We start from the raw sequence: 21,552 nt of genomic DNA, 5'->3' as shown, positions 1-21,552 counted from the left end.
AGATGGCCTCCCAGAAAAGAGGCCTTCGGTTATATGACATGGTTTAGGTTGTTCTTTATATTTTTAATCGGTAAATCATTTGGTGTAGACAACTAAACTAAATCCATATACAGTTACAAATAATTGGTTTACACGACAAAAAAAATATATATGTAGAATAAAATTACAAGGAGACAGGAGGCGTTTGGGGCCGGGAGCGCTCCTCCCCAGCAGATGCTGCACTCACGGCGTGCACTGTCCCTACATGCATGGCGCTACACACGCGCGCACACCCACGCCCCCTCTTTAAGTGTACACACGCATATTCATATATAGTAGTATTCTGGGTGTGCGAGCGCGAATAATGCACATAAAAACGATGCAGTATATATGGGTTCGTATTTATATATGGGCAATAATCAGAAAAACAATTTGGGAGCAGCTCGAACTCTGACCCCGGGCTGGATGAGAGGCGTGACTGCAGCGAGGATCTACGGATCTATGTACGAATCTACTAGCTAATGACCCCCAACCTGCCCACCCCCATCGAAATCCCAGTATCGCTGGCTTGGTGGCGAAAACAAAGCGAAAGCAAGCGCTATGGTATGTATACGCTATATACTATCCGATGTATAATATGTATAGGTGTTATTTATATCTAGGCTGAAGGGCAAAACAAAAACAAAACACTAAGCGCGCGGAGGGGTCAGGGGTCAGGGTTCAGGGGCCGGCGAGAGAAGTGCGAGTGATGGCGAACGAACAAACGACTGAGTAGTACAGGAATCGTAAGACTATATGTATATATCAAAAGTTACGTTACAAAAGTTGCTTAAGTCTGCCGTGTCCTCGTGTATCCTAAGTCCCCGGAACCGATCTTGTGTATCCCACGCTAGCTTGCGATCGCAAGGGTGCCGAGCCCGAAATGCAAATGCCATCCGATCTGAGCCGTCTTCTCGTTTTGTAAAGTTGCTTCCAAATGTTCGTATTACAATAATCTGTGTTGTTGCTAAACTTTAGGTAGGTTGTTTCTGTTGCTTGTTCCATCTGCATATGATGCGTATGATGCGTATCCTCCGCCTTTAAGTGGGTTCCCACCGTGCGCGACTGACCCCCGGTTGTATTGCTTTGTCTCCCCTCCTCCGTTGGCGCGGATCGGTTTCAGAAACCGGTCCGCACGCGCATTCCCATCCGTTCTAATACCATTCCATCATCCATCGTCCATCGTCCGTCATCCATCTTGCGTCGCCTTCTTCCCCGCGCACAGCTGAGCACACAAACCGGGCCGAGGAGCACGCCCCGTTCGCCTCGAATGCCGCTTTTTACGCACAGCACTTGCTGTAGCCCTGCGCCTTCTCGTTGTTCCGCCGATCGATGATCACGCGCTCCGGATTCTCCGCCGACTCGCGGCCCGATGTCTTGTCCAGAATGGCCTCGGCCAGCTCGCAGAAGGCCCGCTCGATGTTTATGTTCGACTTGGCGGATGTTTCCATAAACCGAATGCCATGCTCACGGGCAATCTAGACGCGGGGGAGAAATGGAAGCGGAGACAGGGGTTACACACACTCTGTAAACAAATTGATCGGAGCATATGGGATCGCTGATCATTGCGAGGCAATCATTAAATAAATAACCATATGAGCTCTAACCGAAATGGGTTCGGGTGTTTGTGTTTGCCGGGGAATTTCCCCGGGTTTCTTTGCTCAATTTCGAAACTATAAAGTAAATCAGTTGAACTTTCTAGCTATATGCAGGGAGTGAAAGAAGGGAATTCTTTTCTATCAATTGATTGGAAACGCAGACCAGTTCTTCTTCCTACATATCAGAAGAATATAATGGAACCAACATAATACTTATAGGATTTTAGCATATGCGAAGAATCCTCTTCTATTCGTTTAGTAAACATTTTGAAGTACGTCAGTCAGTCTATCTAAAGAAAGAAATATTATTGATTGGAAACGCAGACCAGTTCTCCTCCCTAGATATCTGAAGAATTCGATAAAACCAAGACAATAGGTATATGATGAATTCTCTTTTCCTCGTTTATTAAAAACTTTCAAGTACGTCAGTCTATGTAAAGAAATATTATTGATTGGAAACGTAGACCAGTTCTTCTTTCTAAATATCTGATATACACTTGAAGCAAGTTACAAGAATGCTATTTTCTAGATCTATTGAAAACTTAAATAAATACATAAATCAGTCTATCTGAAGAAAGAAATATAAATGCTGAAAAACGTAGGCCAGTTTATACTTCAAGATATCTTACCAATATAATAATATCTTATGAATATAATAAGACCAATGTAATAGGTATATGATAACCTATACAAAGAATCATGTTCTCTTCTTTCAATGGAATCTTAGAGGACCTAATGTTAGTATATCTAAGAAAAAAATATAATAGGACCAAGATAATTGCTTCTCCTAATTTATTTTACCTATTTCAACCAAAAAAAAACATCCAATATATGCTATATATTTTTAAAAAAATGTATAGAATCCTATTTCTATTTCTCTCAGTTATTAGAAATTTTGAAAATCTTTTAGAGGGTACAGTGAAGAACGGATTGCTATAGGATCCAGAAATAGTCTAGAACTCTACGATCTTACAATCGCTTTCCTAAAGCATGTATGCCAACGATCCCAAAGGGATTTCCTGACTGATCCGATCTCTAATCTCCAATCGGTTACAAATACCCGATACTTACCGCTTCGCCGCGCTCCTTGTTGACCACCCGCTTGTCCGTCATATCGCACTTGTTGCCCAGGATCATCTTCTCCACATCCTCGTTGGCGTGCTGGAAGCAGCAGGACCCATACATTTAGAGGGAAACCATCTTCGACTAGCGTAGAGATCACTCACCTCGTCTATGTTCCGCAGCCACTTGACTATGTTCTCGAAGCTCTTCTCGTTCGTTATGTCATACACGAGCATTATGCCCATGGCGCCCCGGTAGTACGAGGTGGTTATCGTGTGGAATCGCTCCTGGCCGGCGGTGTCCCATATCTGCAGCTTGATCTTCTTGCCGCGCAGCTCGACTGTTTTGATTTTGAAATCGATGCCTAAACAGAACCAACAAAAAAAGAAGAGGTTTTTCAAATTCAATGGAAAAACAAACATAAAAGTCGCCCAATGACGTCACGGCGGTGTTATCGATTACATTTGTGCAATGGAACTTGGGAAGTTTGGCAATTTATAAGTGATAGTGGCGATGATTCATGCGCGTAACGAGCAGGCATTCCAGCTGAATGTTTGCACGTCCCAGTTACGTGTTTCGATTATGTTCTAGCCAGGGATTTAATGGGAGTTACAAGGTCTTAAGTTGGGAATTTCTTGAATTCAAGACGATTCCACAAGGTGATCGCCGCAAGCAGTGCGTCCGCCAGTCGATAAGGCAGTGCCACGCCCAGGCAGGCACACATGCACGCACACCCACACAGGCGCACATATCCTGGCCGTGCAGCTGACGTGCGTGTGTGTGTGTGCATGTGTGTATGCCAGCTGCCGTTACTCACCGATGGTCGATATGAATGTGGAGGTGAAGGCATCGTCCGAGAACCGGAACAGGATGCACGTCTTCCCCACGCCGGAGTCGCCGATCAGCAGGAGTTTGAAGAGCAGGTCGTAGGTTTTCTTGGCCATTTCCACCAGAACGACACGCTCGCAGAACAAAGCACGAACACACGAACACGCACTAACGCACACACGCGCCCACACTCGCTCACACACACACACACACACACGCGGGGATGCAGGTGACAAACAATATTGGTATTTTCACGCCTGTTTCCCTCGCTATTTTCGTTGTCTTCTCCTTTATGCAACTTTCCTCTTCGCGGGTTTTAAATGCGCCGAATTGCTTTATATTTTCGTTTTCAATTGTTGCTATTATAACTAGAGCTGGCACAACACACGATGATTGTGCAGCACTATCGATGGTTCCGGGAGTGTGGCAACGCTCTGTTGCAATGTTGCTCCTGCGACTATCGATTATGAACCAAGAAAATCACCCTTTTTTTAATTTGTGAAATATTTCATTTAACATGTATTTTTAAGAGACCCAGATCGTTAGCAAATTAAGCTAGCTTTCCAAAACAGTCGGTCTTTTAGCTGAACGCCTTGATTTGGCTGAGTTACGATCAAAATACCTCAAAAAATATAGTTTTTTTTGGCTAAATTCTGAAATTAAAAAAATCACGATGTGACCCCTTAAAAAAAATGGAAAAATGGGTCAAAAAATAAATTAAAAAATAAATACAAAAATGATGCAGATCGTTTGGAAATTAAGCTAGCTTTCCAAAACAGTCGGTCTTTTAGCTGTACGCCTTGATTTGGCTGAGCTACGATCAAAAAACGTAAAAAACTATAGTTTTTTTGGCTAAATTCTGAAATTAAAAAAATCACCCCTTAAAAAAATGGAAAAATGGGTCAAAAAATAAATTCTTCCACAAATGATTCAGATCGTTAGGAAATTAAGCTAGCTTTCCAAAACAGTCGGTCTTTTAGCTGTACCCCTTGATTTGGCTGAGCTACGATCAAAAAACGTAAAAACTATAGTTTTTTTTGGCTAAATTCTGAAATTCAAAAAATCATGATGGGACCCCTTAAAAAAATGGAAAAATGGGTCAAAAAATAAATTCTTCCAAAAATGATGCAGATCGTTAGGAAATTAAGCTAGCTTTCCAAAACAGTCGGTCTTTTAGCTGTACGCCTTGATTTGGCTGAGCTACGATCAAAAAACGTAAAAACTATAGTTTTTTTTGGCTAAATTCTGAAATTCAAAAAATCATGATGGGACCCCTTAAAAAAATGGAGAAATGGGTCAAAAAATAAATTCTTCCACAAATGATTCAGATCGTTAGGAAATTAAGCTAGCTTTCCAAAACAGTCGGTCTTTTAGCTGTACGCCTTGATTTGGCTGAGCTACGATCAAAAAACGTAAAAAAAATATAGTTTTTTTTGGCTAAATTCTGAAATTCAAAAAAATGAAATTTAAAAAATGGAAAAATGGGTCAAAAAATAAATTCTTCCACAAATGATTCAGATCGTTAGGAAATTAAGCTAGCTTTCCAAAACAGTCGGTCTTTTAGCTGTACGCCTTGATTTGGCTAAGCTACGATTAAAAAACCTAAAAAACTATATTTTTTTTGGCTAAAATCTATTCAACATGTAACATTCAACAAAATATCCAACTAACAACTTAAAACATGTAAAATGTTTATTGTTGAAAACAAAATTATGCAATTATTCAGTAATACTTAAATGCAAAATGTAACAGTTTATATTCAACATGTAACATTGAACAAAAGACATACAACTAACAACGTAAGACATGTTAAATGTTTATGTTGCATAAATAACCCATTATAAAATTATTCAATATTATTTACATTTTTCAATGGCCACGTCATCGAAAATGTTAATTAAAAATTTATTACTACGGTGGGAGCTTATAATTCCCAATCAGTTCTAGCTCAAAAATGCATGACCTGTGGGCTATGATCACTCCAAAATCTAGTTGACCGGAAGTTCCGGCGAGTGTGTGTGTGTGTGTTGGTGCTCTTGGACAGATCACTGGACAAGATGGAGGTGGAACTGGACTCGAGGATGCAGTGCATCGTGATCCTGTCCAGGTAAGCACCTTAATAAGTTGGTAATTAAATATTTATAGTCGCCACTAAAGGTGAACTTAAGCAACTTTCAATGTGCAACATTGTAATCAACATGTAACGTGTAACATTGAACATGTAACATTCAACATTTCATCCAACATTAAACATACCATGTGTAGCCCTTAAAAAAATGGAAAAATGGGTCAAAAAAAAATTCTTCCGAAAATGATGCAGATCGTTAGGAAATTAAGCTAGCTTTACGCCTTGATTTGGCTGAGCTACGATCAAAAAACGTAAAAAAATATAGTTTCTTTGGATAAATTCTGAAATTCAAAAAATCATGATGGGACCAAAAAAATTGAAAAAATGGGTCAAAAAATAAATTCTTCCAAAAATGATGCAGATCGTTTGGAAATTAAGCTAGCTTTCCAAAACAGTTGGTCTTTTAGCTGTACGCCTTGATTTGGCTGAGCTACGATCAAAAAACCTCAAAATATTGAGTTCTTTTTGGCTAAATTCTGAAATTCAAAAAATCACGATGAGACCCCTTAAAAAAATGAAAAAATGGGTCAAAAAATAAATTCTTCCAAAAATGACGCAGATCGATAGGAAATCAAGCTAGCTTTTCCAACACAGTCGGTATTTTACCTGTACGCTATTTATTGGCTAAACTACAATTGAAAAACCCTAAAAAAAAAAGAAGGTTTTTTTGGACTAAAATGCAGAATCCAAAGAAAGAGGAAAGGAAATCACAAATTCTTCTAGCTTTCAATTGACCCTCACTAGTTCCTTTTCGGAACTAGTTCTCGCACCGGCTGAAATCGCTATCGATATCGGTCGGGCCGACTCTCAGCCATCGCTTATCGATACCGAGGTGAGGTGGTTGAAAATCGTACAGTATTGTATTCACGGGGGAGTTTTCGCACAAAAACAGAGGCCAACCGCCTGCACTCGAGCAATCCTGACCGCACACAACTGCATCTGCATCCGCATCCGCATCCGCATCCGCAATGGACATCGACTGGCAGAACAGCCTCACCGAGCTGAAGGACCGGGGCCAGTACCTGCTGCACTCGGAGAAGTGGGCCGACTGCCGCTTCCTGGTGGGATCGGGCTCCTCGCCCAGCCAGCGGCTCATCGCCGGCCACAAGCTGCTCCTGGCGATGGCCTCGCCCGTCTTCGAGCGCATGTTCTACGGCAACCTGCCGGACAAGACCGATCCCATCGTCATCCCCGATGTGCAGCCGGAGGCCTTCGAGGCGATGCTGGAGTACATCTACACGGACCGCATCACCATCGGCTCCTTCGACAAGGCCTGCGAGCTGTGCTACGTGGCCAAGAAGTACATGCTGCCGCATGTGGTCACGCGCTGCACCCACTTCCTCTGGGCGGACCTCAGTCCGAAGAACGCCTGCCGGGCGTACGAGTTCGCCAAGCTCTTCGATGAGCCGCGCCTCATGCAGAGCAGCATGGACCTGATCGCGGCCAATACGCGCGAGGTGCTCTCCGATCCTAGCTTCCTGGACATCGAGGTCTCCACCCTGATGGCCATTCTCGACCAGAACCGCCTGAACATCGACTCCGAGCTGGATCTGTTCAACTGCCTGCTGAAGTTCGCCAGCGAGCGGGGCATCCTCAACGAATCCGGGCAGGAGGAGGGCGCCGCCGGCGGTCAGGCTGGGCAGCTGGCCAAGGAGTCGCCCGACACCGCCGCCGGCCATGTGCTGGTGGAGGAGATCAAGATGGAGCCCGACGTGGCGGCCATGGTGCAGCACATGCACCAGGACGACGAGGGCGACAGCTTCGAGACGGACGCCGGCATGGCCTCCACTTCCTCAGCGGCTGCTACTTCTGCTGCTGCTGCTCCCACGGCCGCCTCGCCGCCGCTGGACGTGGCCTCGGGCTCCGACGATCTGGTTATTATCGACAGCGATGCCTCCGCGGATGCCGCCGCCAATATGATCAACATCATGGACGCCCAGCGCACAATCCTGGATGGTGCAATGCTCCGGCAGGCGGTGAAAAAGATACGCTTCCTTACCATGACACCGCAACAGTTCGCCGAGGGGCCGGCGCGTTCCAAGCTGCTGCAGCAGCACGAGGCCCTCTCCATCCTGATTAAGATCTCGAGCCCATCGCTTAACGACTGCCACATGCCGGAGGGATTCTGCACGTCGCGCAGCACGCGCAACTTCTACGAGTCGGGCCACCGCCATGCCCAGCGGGAGCTGTCCTCCTCGTACCGCACTGGAGCTGCTGCCCCAGGCGGCGTGGGCTTCCTGGGACCGGGTCCCTCAGTCCGCGGCGGAGGTCCTGCCGGTGGCGCCGGCGGCGGCGGCGGAATGATGATGGGCAATGCGCAGCGTTTCGGATCCATCACAGCGGGATTTAGCTTCGTAGGCGAGGACATGGGTATGCGTCCTCCCGAACCAGTGGGCGTGCCGCCCGATGCTGCGCCCGCGCCCGCCACACTGCGTTTTGGCGAGGTCTACGAGGGCGGGGCAGCCGTTCCGGCGCCCGCCAACGAGGACGAGAGCGGCGAACGGGTAGGACCGGCGCCTGCTGGCGGAGCAGCAGCTGGTGGACCGGGATCCGCTGCTGGCAACTCGCACAATGACATGGTGCGCGCATACTGCATGCGCTCCCTCACCCGCCAGTTTGACTTCCGCAACACCAGCGTCACGGACGCGGGCGTGACCTTCCAGGTGGACACGAACATCTGGATCCTGGGCGTTCAGGTGCCGACGCGAGTGCTGTGCGGCGAGCTGATGACGTCGGCCGGCTTCACGGAGCGCTACACCGAGGTGCTGTACGCCCACATCCAGGACATGCACGGCTCGAGGATCACGTACACCCACTGCACGGCGCGCGTGCGCTACGACTCGCTGCTGGACATCACCTTCGACCGACCCGTGTACATCTACCGCAACCAGATCTACAAGATCTACGTGGTGTTCAACAAGACCGGCTGGTATCCCATGTACTCCTGCGTGCCCGACGCCAACTGCAACCGCGTCAAGTTCATGTTCAATGTGGGCAATCCCACGGAATCCGTTCGCGACGGCCTCATCTACGCCATCATCTTCTCCACGCCCCAGGACCACGGCCGCCACCTGGTCGACTGAATCCGGAGCAATGACTAGTTTAGTGGGTTTATCTTTTGTATTCTCGATGTGATAGGCTTCGGTTGGCGTCTCCGGCCATGGGAATTAATTGATCTGTAAGCTGAATTACTTCCCAACTCATATTTACAAGCTGGGAACTAATTTTGCCTTGTTTTTTACACCGCTTAACATACTTTTTGTAGATCGTTTGTGTTCCTTAACTGAATTCAAGGTATTAATTAATGGCAATTACATTTAAATACATTTACTTTGCAATTTCATTGCCGAATATCAATTAGTTCCGAAGGGCTGTGGCCAATTTGCGCATTTATTTTTTCGCATGCTTGATTCGAGCTGCCAAGAATGATGATATGTAAACAACTCTTCTGACAAACATCACTTGAATATTTTGCTTCCAAACATATTTGTTTAATACTTAGGTTTTTGTGGATCAACAAGCTAATATCTTAGGATGTAAACAAGACTACATTGGTATACTTCAATTAAATAAAATATATTTCTTAGATTTATTAACATCACTATGACTTTTTATGTTTATTGAAAGATAACTGATACAAATGTGTATACAAACCTGGATTATTTAAAGTTATAACTTTAAAAGAATTATTTTAAAGGGGCATATTATTAATTTTTTTTAGATAAATATTGGGCGAAATTGGCCCCCAAAATTATAAACTTTTGAGAACATTTTTTCCGATGACTTGAGAGATTTTTCCATTTCCCCAAAAATAACTTCTTGTGCCTTGAAAAAATTTACAATAAATTAAATTAACTTTATTGCGATTCATATACAAAAGAGACCAAACAGCAAACGAGTTAAGAATACAGAAAAAGGTGACAATAATATGGAGGCGGTTAAGAAGCCAAGAGGTTAACAAGCTATTGGGCTAGGAAGTTTTTTTTTTTTACAGTGAAACCTAGGTACAGAAAAAGAGTGGACGAAGCAGTTAGTCGGAGCTTTGATCTTTACACCACAGTACAGTGCACACTCGAATCAGCGAATCAGGAAAAACCTATGGGCTATAAAACAAAAACGTATATTTCAACAACAACTCGTTCGAAATTTGCAGCAAACAAAGGGTATTTTTTAATTTTAACATTCACATTGTCGAGATTGCACTGTAGCTGGTTCGAGAGTATATACATGTGCGGAGCGAGCGGCGATCCCTATTTGCCGTAGTTGGCGCAGCTGCCGCTGGCGTACTCCGGCTCCTCGCAGGTCAGCGTGTGCTCGTCGAAGACCTTGTCCTCGCCGCAGCTGATCAGGCGCGGATGCCCCTCCACGCAGGTGATCAGGCGGTGGCAGTCGCCGGAGACCGGGAAGCGGGGGAAGGGCCAGAAGCGGGCGGCCACCGAGTTCGGGTCCACCTTGGTGGGGCACTTGAAGCCGACGACAGCTGGATTTGGGTTTATTTGATATATTAAATATTATATTTTAAATATTTATTAATATATATAAGTTTTATAGTTGGTTCTAATTTAAAGGAATGTTTTATATTCTTTTTTTAATAGTTTCATCCTAATAAAATAAAACTATATATGGTTTTTAATTTAAAATAGTTCCATAATTTACTCAGAAAAAATTGTTAAAATTATATTTCTTGATTTTAATTTAGTTTTCGACCTTTTATGATATACTTAGAGTATAAGGTTCTTGAAAAATCTCTAGAGGCTCGAAATTAATTATAAAGGCGTATGAAAGCATGCAACGATTTCATTTGGAACCAAGAACAAGTGATATAATATTGTACAATATACTTTTAGGAAGCTTGTTAAGTTTCTAGATTCCTTAGGTTATAAAGTAATATACTTTTAGGCGGTTTTAGGTGCTCTCAAAAATTCTTGGGATTTGTGTGCCACCCTGATTATTTATTTAAAAGGTTTAAAGAGGTTTAAAATTATTGAAGTGCCTTTATAATTTCAAATAATTTTGTTCAAAGATTGTTTCAAAAATTCCCGACACTTATGGGCCATAATCTCTAGAGGCTTGAAATCACCCAAAGAAGCCCTTAAAAGTATGCAAGCATATATATTTTTTGCAAGTGAAGAAGAAAACTCTCTCACTGATGACTCACCCTCGGGGTTGCAGCGATCCAGCAGCTGATCCGGCCAGTTGCAGCCGTGGATCCTCTCGTCGTAGGCCAGTCCGGCGTCGCAGTCCTGCTCATGGGGCTCTCCGTGGGCGCACTTGATGTAGGTGGTGGAGCAGTCCTTGGAGACTGCGTACAGTCCGAACTGGTACTCGCAGGCCGGCGTGGAGATGGGAGTGGCTAAAAGGATAGGAATACCTTCTCAGTACACTCTGCTGGCTCGCCCAGGAACCCAAGCACTCACGATCCCACTGACGACCCTTGCAGTCCACCGCCCAGTTGTAGTTGCAGTGGTTGTGCACCGCGCCCTTGCCGTCGAAGAGCAGTCCGTTCTCGCAGGTCTCCAGGGTCAGGGTGCCGTTGGTGCAGAGGAAGAACTGGTCGCAGTTCTCCGTGTGGGCGTAGGCCTGCACGCCGTACTTCTCGGGGCACTCCGGAGAGCCCACGGCCAGGGCGTGTCCTGGAAATGGATTCAAATGAAGTGCAGGTGAGTCATGGGAGATCACTTCAAGGAACCTAACAAGAGAGTTCTCTTATATATAGAGGTAGGTTAAAATATATATAAATATATACATATATCTCAAAATTTCCCGATCATTTTAATATTCATTAATATTTCTTATATATTGTACAACTCGGGTAATATTAGATACATAAGGATGTTATTATTATATGGCCACACAGAATTGGAAACGGTATGCTTTTTATTCCAGAAATACTAAAATTTTGTTTATGTACGACTCAAATCACTGGTTTCAATTCCTTTTAAATTTAAATGTGAGTGTCTAAAAGTATGCCACAATATATGTAAAAATCAAAAGTATTTTTTTTTTTTTTTTTTTTTTAATTAACATCTTTATTTAATATAATCCAGGAACAGATCTAATTAAAGCCTTTAACCTAAATGTTTTCTTAAGTAAATAATCTCTTAATTATAAATTATAATTAGTTTTCAACTTGGTATATAGGAGTAGATCAAATTACGACTAGTTTCAAGTAAATAATATATTCATATTAGTCTCTTAGGAGCAGCCCAAAATGTCTTCTTTTGAGCCTGCGAATTGGGATAGCCCCCTGTAATCTCCGGGCTAGACGATTACGGTGGGCAGTTAGACGGTCGTTGTACCTGCTTGAGAAGAACGATATTTGGTCTTCAACAAGACTCAGGTTTAGGTCATTGTGAAGCGTTTGGCCGCTAACGAACCACTCACAGCCAGTGATTTGTCTTAATGTTTTGTTCTGGACGGTTTGGAAACGTTTTCGGTGGGAAAATCAAAAGTATAATGAATTCATTCAGAAAGGAGACTTTCTCTCATTCACTGCATACTTTTAGACACTTGATTTTAATTTTTTATTAATTTTATTAAAGATTTTACAACCCTAGTGATTTGTGTGGAACTCCCACAGATACAAAACAATTAAGAAAGTTGGACATGACAGTAAACTTACGAAACAGTATATTATATCTAATTTTTGGTGTACCATGATTTATGTAAAAATCTCGGCTTCGCCTTCTAGGTAGTCAACATATATGCTTAAAACTTTCCTAATGTATTATTTCTTTCTGTGTAGATCTGATACAAAGCTGGGGTAAGTTAAGTCGCATAAAGCTTGCCCAGAAGTGCTCTATGGAGTGATGGGACGATAGACAAACCAATTATTTAGCTGTTTGTTTTTAAACGGCAGCATCGGCTTCCCACCATTAGCCAGTATCAAACCCGAATCGCAGAGGCGTCTACTTCCTTCCTGTCCGCCAGTCGGTCTGTCTCCATCCGTTGACCCCCCCGTCCACCCGATCTCCGGGTGGAGCGCCCCCGGTCCACCTTTCCACCGGCCCAACTGGTTTCGATGCAAGTGCAAGTGACGCCACAATCGCGACCACGACACTTTCGCGCATCTTCGCACCGCGTCTAGCGATTCGAATCGCTTTGGGGATGGAGATGGAGGTGGAGATGGAAGTGGAGATGGAGCTTTGGAGCTGGTGTGATGTAAGCCCGAATGCCGAAGCCATCGAGATCGGGCAACAGGTTGATTGTTGACTGTTGACTGTCTGCCTGTCTGCACACAATTTTCTCGAAGCCCACAGCCGAAAATCAAAGGCAAAGCATGCATATGCATATATATTTAAATCTTTAAAGATTTCCGGTAATTTGTCTTGGTCTCGAAAAGAATGAGCTATCAATAGGTGTTTTTGGGGAAAATGTCAACGATCCCTTATCATTTTTCTTATCGCGGGGGATTTATAATTTTAAATAATAATCGTTTTATATCTCTTTTATAACCCTTCATTAGAGTTATTAAAGTTTGCAAACTTGGATTTTTTATTAGAGAACTTATAAACCGATTGTTTTCCCAGATATTCCTCTTATAATAGCTCTATTATAATAGATAAGAGTTCAATTATAATCATATAATGGTGACATATCCTTTAAAATTTTAAATTATCTGAGATATGGTTGGTTTTTTTAAAAGATCTTTTATAATGGATATTAACCATCCTATGGGTATAATCATAGTATATTTTTAAAAAACCTACTCTATGTTATAAAAATAATATGATAATATTGTAATACTATAAGGTACTTATTATAAACGATCGATGGTACTTATTAAGACTCTCTAAGCGCATTTCTAAGATATCTAGTATGATAATATGGTAGTACTAAAATATACTAAATACTAAAGGATACTTATTATAGTATTATTATAGTACCATACCAAATATCTTCAAAACAAGCTTAGGGTATAGTCATAGCATACTTTTGAAACCTACTATATGTTATAAAAATAATACGATAATATTGTAAGACTCCCTAAGCTCGTTTCTAAGATATCAGGTATGATAATATGGTAATACTACAAATACTAAATACCAAAAGATACTTATATTATAGTTTTATAATATTACCATACCAAATATCTTAGAAACGGGCTTCAGGAGCCTTCTTGTGACGTAAGTAGCATCGAAAAGGCCAAAGCGTGTGGCAAATTATGGGATCCTATCAACCTTTGGGTTGGACCCGGGCTGTTCGAAACTGGTTGCCTTGGTTAACCCAGAACTAGATCGTATAATGTGAACGCTATCGCACTTAATTGTCAACTGGTTTGACGGGCCCCAGTTCTACTTTTGACTGGGTTTGGCATTTGTTTTATTTAGTCCATTAACTTGCCGGATTGGATCGAATTGCCCGCCGATATATATATATATATATACCCATAGAGTGTTATCCGCGCCCAGCACCCAGATCTCTGAGTCAGTTGGGTGGAAACAAAAGCAAAAGTGATCGGCTGAGCACATGATCTGCATGCCAAATCAGGTATAGTACGGTCCAAAGCCATATGGATATGGCCAAAGATCGGAGTGGAGCAGGCGGGCTAGCCTTCGCTGCGGCTGAGAAACCAGTAATTAAAATATATTGTGATCCGAACTCGATTTTCTCGAGGCGAGAACAAAAGAGATAACGGTCGGCCAGATTCGAGGGGGCACTGATACACCGCCAATATATCGCATTTGGACTCGCCGCGCGATTGCATTGGAATTTTCGAAAGTAAAAGCTACCATTTTCGAGCCCCTCGCACGCGAGTAATCGAAAGGTTGCGCTAATTGTGAGCGGGCGTGGTAAAGACCACAAGGCCCTACAAAATAATGATAATAGTTGGGGGTTTTGACATACCACAGACAATCCAGGCCAGGATTAGGACGCTGCAAACTTGGAAGCGCTGCATGTTTTCGGTTTCCTAATGTTTGAGTATATGATTTGGATGTAATGCTAAATATAGTCAATTGAACGGAAATGCAAAAAGCACTGGCTGTCACACACGCACCGTAAAAAAATATATAAAGTGTTGAAACTTCCGCTCCAAGAGGTCTGCACGTTTTGACGGTTACGCGTTCCAAACTCAACTGAAAAGATTTATACCGCGCTCCAAGAAGAAGAAGAAGAAGCGGCCGAGCTGCGACTGCGCAGCGCCGACTTCGACGGCTGTTTTTGCCGTTGGCAGCAAAAAACACGGGCCAAACAATCAGAAAAACAAAAGTAAATACAGCAGAAACGTGGTCGAAAAACCGACTAACTAAAAACCGAACCAAACCGATATCGAAACAAACGCAAGGCAAAAATCCCCACAAACGGCAGCAAAGTTTTGCAAAACTTAAATTTTGGTTTTTATTTTTTGGGGAAGTGAAGGGGGGGAGGGGGGGGGGTGGGGGATTTGTGGGTGGTGCTGTGTGTTGTCACAGCTGGCATTGTTGTTGCATTGTTGCTGGTTGCTTTGAATGCAAACGGGATTCGGGTTGTCCAGTGCTGCCAATTCAGCCATTTTCTCCATGCAATTTAAATCATGAGATAATCAAAACTCTTTGGAGATAGAGTTTTCTGATCTGAGAGAGAAACTCTTGTTTTTCCTACTCCTAACCACATACCAACTTTCATATCAATCGGTTCAGTAGCATAGCACCTACACCCTGGGCTTTCACATATATATTAGGAGGTTTAAGATCTCTTTAAAATGTGCCTAAAAGTATGCTGTACAAATTAGTAAACAAACTTTTTTTTTTTTTTTATTTAATTAACATCTTTATTTAATATAATCCAGGAACAGATCTAATTAAAGCCTTTAACCTAAATGTTTTCTTAAGTAAATAATCTCTTAATTATAAATTATAATTAGTTTTCAACTTGGTATATAGGAGTAGATCAAATTACGACTAGTTTCAAGTAAATAATATATTCATATTAGTCTCTTAGGAGCAGCCCAAAATGTCTTCTTTTGAGCCTGCGAATTGGGATAGCCCCCTGTAATCTCCGGGCTAGACGATTACGGTGGGCAGTTAGACGGTCGTTGTACCTGCTTGAGAAGAACGATATTTGGTCTTCAACAAGACTCAGGTTTAGGTCATTGTGAAGCGTTTGGCCGCTAACGAACCACTCACAGCCAGTGATTTGTCTTAATGTTTTGTTCTGGACGGTTTGGAAACGTTTTCGGTGGGATAAACAAACTTTTAAATACCTTAAATACCTTAAATCAAAAAGTTGTCAGATAGTTTTATAATGATCTCTTCTTAGGAATGTGAGACAGAAAATCCATACTTTTTAAGTTAAAATTTATTGATTGTAAATAAACATATATGAAAGGAATATCATTAGAAAAATCATTTATCTATTGGTAAAACCTTGTAAAATCTTTGCAGTCAAGACCGACTATTAATATAGTTCCCACTACAAATAATGGATATTTCATTGGTGTATTGAAGTCAACTAAAACGGAGCCAAAAAGTATGCAGTGAATAAAGAACCTCTTTTTTGGAACAAGTTCATATGTTATTTGATTTCATAATATTTCATTGTATACTTTTGGTACCATTCCAATGATTTCTATTAAGTTTTCAGGCCAATTTCCCCCTAGGCTAACCTTTATGATCACCATCTAGCCATTTCCAGCTCGAATAAGATAGCTACCCCACTCGTGGTGGAAAATTAACCGCCAACTCTGCGTGTCTGAGGAGGAAATCGGGCTTCTCTGGCAACATGTGTGATTGAAAGTAAAAGGCAAAGCTCGCGCAAACCATAAGCTTCATTCATGATTGGGTCTCCCGTTTGCCGATTGCCGTTACATTGTTAACTATTGCAAAACTCTTGCTTTTGCTTTGCTTTGCTGCTGCTGTGCTCCGGCGATTGCATAACACCTCTGGGCTGCTTTTTATTTTCATTTACATGTGCGGTTGCTGCTCTTTCACGCTTTGCTTTGCTCTGGCCACTCGGGTAATTAACGACTCTTTGTGTCCGCCGGATTGACAAAGGGCTATAATGGATGGACCGACCGCCCCCTGTGCCACCGACAGTGTCCCACATTGCACACGTATGTATATTTTCCCAGAGTTGCGTGTGCAGTGAAAGGTTTGATCGATTGGTCGATCACTGTCTTCACCTGATCCGAATAGCCATCATTATGATTTCCAAACGACATGCACTCTAATTTTGTATGGATTCGAAATCGTTTTTAATGAAAGAAATTACCGGGATGAAGTTGGCTTATGAGAGGGGTTTTCTTACATTTAGCGGTTTACTGTCGAATGAGGGAGGCCTTAAATAAATTAGGTAAAGGTGGGAAAAAGTAGATATGGAGAAACTAGATTAGATAAAATATTGTAGGCTTGGCACACAAGGCATTTGAAATTATAACAGTCTAGAGATTAATAAATAAATAGCCTGGGGTCGGTCGAAATCTAACTATAAAGTAGCATAGTTTGAGAAGAATTGGGAAAATTAAGTAGAAGTAGACGAAAAAAGATATAAAAAAATAAAAGTTTAAAGTAAGAGAAAGTAAAAAAAATAGTGAAGACGAAATTTAAGCACGAATAATATATTTATAAAGTATAAGATCGTAAGAAAAGTCTTTAAAGTTTTGAAAAAAATGAAGATGAGTAAGAAAACGTGGATACATAAATGCAAAATGACAAATAGAGGAAGTTAAAAATTAAAGAATAAGGAAAAGTTTAAAGTAGATTATGATATAGGAAAAATAATAAAAAAAAGTAGAAAAGATTTAAAGTCAAGTTCACAGAGAAGCACATAGAAAAAGCTAGAACATAGTATAGAAAAGTAGAGAGATCTTAGTCAGAGGAGTGGGAAAGACAGATAATTTTGGTAGGTATAGTTTATAAAAAAATCAGTTTATTCTTTTGTATAACATAAAGGCGAAAGTCTGGAAATGGGAAATATATACACAACAATTGGCTGGAATTCAGTTGGGCACAGAGATAAATAGTTGTAAGAGGTAGAAAAGAAAGCATTACAAGATAGATCAGTTAAGAAAGTGAAAGGTAGAGAAAGAACAGCAGAAAGATGGGATAGTTAGAGGGTAAACAGGGTATTGAAGTTTAACTGCTACACATACGTTCTATAGGAAATGGGCTAGAACTACTAAATTTAAGTGACTAAGACGCGAATCGGTGTTGTGTTGTGTTTTGTTTCGATTGGTTTTTGTTTTTCTCAGTGTGCTGGTGTGCTTGTGTGCATGAGTGTGAGTGTGTGGATGTGATGGGCAAGCTGGGCCGGAGGTGCCGGCTTAGTCCTTCTTCTCGTCGACATCCTTGTACCAGTCCTCGCAGCCGGGCACGTTCTCGGGGGCGTCGCACATCTCGGTGGCGTCGTTGTAGACCTCGCCCAGCTGGCAGCCCAGGTCCCTGGGATCCTCGCCGTTCAGGCACACGTAGAACTTCTGGCAGTCGGTGGGATGGGGGTACTTGGGATGGGTCACCACCTGGCCGCGGTCGTCGGTCTTCGGCTGGTCCTTGGGGCAAACGAAGCCGGTCTCCGAGGTTCCTAATAGATATAGATACAGATTACTCCCCGATTTCTAACTCTATTTGGGGGTGGACCTACTCTGCTCTGGGTTGCAGCCCTCGCGCTTGGCGGTGTCGGGCCACACACAGGTGCCCGAGTACTCATCGAAGTGCAGGCCCACGGTGCACTTGGTCTCCAGGGCGTCGCCCTCGATGCAGTTGTAGAAGATGTTGCACACGGCGGGATCGGGATGCGCGAAGAATCCGTTCTTGCGGGGGCAGTACTTGCTGGACTTGGGCTCCTCTGCAAAGGGAAATTCGATTGGGTTAGATATTGAATCTCTAGAGACTTAAGGCAACCTTACAATAATCTGTCATAAATGGAAATCAAGTTGAGTTAGATATTGATCTCTAAATATTTAAAAGAACCTAAACTGATCAAAGTATATAAGTAATAACTTATAAGGTATGCTTTAAACAAATCACTAAAGTGTATTTGTTACCCAAAAGTTCTATATTGAAATAAATATTAAGTAAAAATAAAATTCTATAACTTAAAGCACACTTTTGAACAGCGTCGCTAAGACGTTTCAAACTTTAGATCTACAGCCCAAAAGTATGCTACAATTTATTCGAAGGAACGTTTTAAAGGACTAAGAAAGCAAGACAAACTAAAATATTCCTCATATGACAGAATAATCTAATGTTATAACGTTGATCTTATAAATTCTTTTTTTTTAATTCATAAAAATATATATTTAAATATCCAAATAGTGTAAAAAGGAAACATAAATGAACGTTTTATCCTGAGCACTAAAAGACTGTTTTAACTGCCTTCCCACTTATCCCGATCTGTTAAACCCATTGCCAAGTTGCCTGCGCCTTGACATAGTTATTGTGACTACGTAATACCCATTTATGTTGCCTAAACTGGTTTACTCCCAAAGGGCCAAAGGAAATGGGAAGTTAATTAAGCAGGATGGCCAACTTACGGAGCTCCGTGCGGTCCTCGCAGTCTACGTTGAAGGGCTGGTCGCACTTGTTGAACTTGCGGTTGAGGGGATCGAAGACCAGGCCGTCGGGACAGAGCTTCGCCTTGGCCACTCCATCGTCGCAGACGTAGAACTTGTCGCACTGCACTTCGTCGGCGAACTGGCCATTGGGCTTGGGGCACTCAAAGTTGGCGGCGGAGACGGCTGTGCGGGGCGAAAAAGGTACGAAAAATAGATTACTTTGAGTCAACTTGTTTTCCCACTTTCACTTTCCTGGCGCAACTGGTGCCCCCAGTCGCACACGAAAGTGTAACAAGATCGAACGAGCACGAGCACGATCTCGGTGGCAATTCCGCATTCGCGGCTTCCTGCTCAAGAAATGAGCAATGCTTTCCAGGGAACAGGTTAAATCAGATCAGAAATACAAGGTAATAGTAAAAAAGAGTACTTTTTTGCAGTTCCCAATCAGGATCTCCATAATATCGTTTAAAAAGGACTAGTTTTTTCAAAATATTTGAGATCTTTGGGCATTATAAAATCTTTAAATCTTTAAAACCTAAAAATATTTTTAGTTTAGTTCTGACACTTTAAGGAAAATCAGTAGATATAAAAAACCACCCATTAAAGTATCTAAAAGTATGCTAGGAAATTTTCGAATGCGGAAGTGGTGCGCTCTTTTTTCACAGCATACTTTTGGAACCCTTTTTTAGGTGGTTTCAAATCTCCAGATATCAAATCTCTCTTTTCGCATACAAAAAAAAGCTGATCATAAAAACAAGTTAACGATGTCCAGGCCGAGTTCAATGCCCTCTTCCGGTTACCATTTGGCCTTTTGCGACTCAGAAAAGTAAGGTTTTTTTTTCCTCGACTTGGCCAACAAACTGCAGGAGTTGCATAACCAGCGGCCCAGACAGCCAGCGACTCTCGGGCCTGGCCAGCCAGTTCCAGTTTTTCCAGACGCAATAAGAAAAACCAGCCGGCCCTCCAACCCCAACTCGCTGGGATCCGCAATCGCGACTGGATTTAAGGCTGGCACGCAGTCTTGCGAGACGTCTAAATGTCATTGGCTAAGACCCAGAGCTGATGGCTTAGAGCAGTGGCCAAAACAGCTCGATATGCAAAAAAAAAAACACACTCATTTTGGTGTCAGTGTCAAAGCAATTAGCAGCCAGTTGCTACTTCTCGGCGGATCGGAGCACTTCGGCACATCCATTGTTAGATCCCGGATTCACACTCACTTGTCGCCACACACAGCGTCACAGCAATGGCACACAAAAAGAGCTTCATTTTCGACTCGGCTTGCTGACTCAAACAAAAAATAATAAAAAACAAAGAGCCACGATCCTGGGGAGCTAGGAGCTGGGAGCTGTGAGCTGGGAACTGGGCCTGAGCAACTGATCGCGACCCAAGCGCTGCGATGGTTAAACTAAACTAACAACGGAACGCCAAAGAGGCGCACTTTTCAAGACTTTTTACCGGCTCAGCTCGACGGCGGCGGCGACGCCAGCGCCGGCAGAGCGATGCCAATGGGCGGGGCCACCTCCGCCCCCGCCACTGCCACTGCCACCTCCAGCGAGCCCCAAGCCCCAAGCCGGGCCAAACGAGCTGGAGCTGGGACTGGGGCTCCCGAGGCGGCGAAGAAAGGCGAGCCGGAGATGTAGTGGCACAAAAACAAGAAAGTTCCAGAGGCGAGGAGTGCCAGACCGCCGGCCATATGCCCTAGCTTCAAATGCACCTCAAAAGAAACGCGAATTCTTCAGAGCTTCCACAGCTTGACCTGCTGGCAAAGCACCATCTAACGGCCAGAAATGGCAACTATTTATTACAGGAAATTCAAGAAAAATATATTGGCGTGAATTCTTCAGTTTGGATACTTATTTATCTTAGTAAAAAGCACCATCTAGCGGCCAAAAATAGCAACTACTTATATTTAAATATCCAATCATTAAATTAAATAAAAAAAAACTTCTTCAGTTTAAATACTTTTTGATATGACTACTAGTTTTATTTCGAAAAAGCTTTTTTTTCATTATATGTATTTAAAAGAAAATGAAAAACAACGCGAATTCTTGAGTACAATGAGCACACGATCTTAGTTTAAAGCACCGTCTAACGGCCAGAAGTTGGACTATTTTTATTTAGATGAAGTTAGTTTTCTCACTTATACAATCATCTAAAAAAAGGAAAAACATATTGAAGCGAATTCTTCAGTATTGGCTTGGCCCTAAAGCACCATCTAACGGCCAAAAATGGCAACTATTTTTACTTGGTTATGTGATATGGATAAATTGCATAACTTAATTTATTGCAAGCATTAGAAAAATAAATAAAAATAAATTTGTTGGCGCAAATCCTTAAGCGCAGGCTTAGCTCAAGCTAATTTGGGGTTTTTGGCTGAAATTTAAATTCTTTGTTAATTACATGCATCTTGAAAAAAAGCGAATTCTTCAGTGTTTTGTATGCTTAAT

The 21,552-nt window shown here is 42.5% G+C and overlaps 4 protein-coding genes across 5 annotated transcripts; 1 reads left to right on the top strand and 3 right to left on the bottom strand.

The window, feature by feature from the left end:
- Nucleotides 1-29: 29 nt before the first annotated feature.
- LOC108025837 (ras-related protein Rab-10) lies at nucleotides 30-3,906 on the bottom strand. Its single transcript, XM_017096495.3, has 4 exons — nucleotides 3,496-3,906; nucleotides 2,843-3,042; nucleotides 2,688-2,777; nucleotides 30-1,496 (listed from the first exon to the last, which is right to left on the bottom strand). Exons 1-4 carry the CDS (start codon nucleotides 3,620-3,622, stop codon nucleotides 1,299-1,301), a joined length of 615 nt encoding a protein of 204 aa, XP_016951984.1. The 5' UTR covers nucleotides 3,623-3,906; the 3' UTR covers nucleotides 30-1,298.
- A 2,538-nt stretch (nucleotides 3,907-6,444) lies between these two features.
- Nucleotides 6,445-9,235, top strand: LOC108025898 (uncharacterized). The gene has a single exon (XM_017096580.3). The coding sequence runs from the start codon at nucleotides 6,603-6,605 to the stop codon at nucleotides 8,715-8,717; it is 2,115 nt and encodes a 704-aa protein (XP_016952069.1). The 5' UTR covers nucleotides 6,445-6,602; the 3' UTR covers nucleotides 8,718-9,235.
- A 225-nt stretch (nucleotides 9,236-9,460) lies between these two features.
- LOC108025617 (protein obstructor-E) lies at nucleotides 9,461-14,728 on the bottom strand. Of its 2 annotated transcripts, XM_017096151.2 has the most exons (5): nucleotides 14,633-14,719; nucleotides 14,482-14,545; nucleotides 11,052-11,267; nucleotides 10,793-10,987; nucleotides 9,461-10,114 (listed from the first exon to the last, which is right to left on the bottom strand). In XM_017096151.2, exons 2-5 carry the CDS (start codon nucleotides 14,531-14,533, stop codon nucleotides 9,885-9,887), a joined length of 693 nt encoding a protein of 230 aa, XP_016951640.1. In that variant the 5' UTR covers nucleotides 14,534-14,545; nucleotides 14,633-14,719; the 3' UTR covers nucleotides 9,461-9,884. The 2 variants fall into 2 exon arrangements, with proteins under 2 accessions (XP_016951640.1, XP_050741113.1); XM_050885156.1 differs by having other exon boundaries at nucleotides 14,482-14,728.
- A 2,681-nt stretch (nucleotides 14,729-17,409) lies between these two features.
- Nucleotides 17,410-20,521, bottom strand: LOC108025901 (protein obstructor-E). Its single transcript, XM_017096584.3, has 4 exons — nucleotides 20,323-20,521; nucleotides 19,085-19,288; nucleotides 18,193-18,396; nucleotides 17,410-18,132 (listed from the first exon to the last, which is right to left on the bottom strand). The coding sequence occupies exons 1-4, from the start codon at nucleotides 20,369-20,371 to the stop codon at nucleotides 17,876-17,878; spliced, it is 714 nt and encodes a 237-aa protein (XP_016952073.1). The 5' UTR covers nucleotides 20,372-20,521; the 3' UTR covers nucleotides 17,410-17,875.
- Between the last annotated feature and the right edge of the window lie 1,031 nt (nucleotides 20,522-21,552).

This window comes from Drosophila biarmipes, chromosome X, assembly GCF_025231255.1.
Source record: "Drosophila biarmipes strain raj3 chromosome X, RU_DBia_V1.1, whole genome shotgun sequence".
In the NCBI taxonomy this organism is placed as follows: Eukaryota; Metazoa; Arthropoda; class Insecta; order Diptera; family Drosophilidae; genus Drosophila; species Drosophila biarmipes.
Note: the sequence above shows the minus strand (reverse complement) of the source record. Positions and strands in the feature narration are given on the sequence as shown.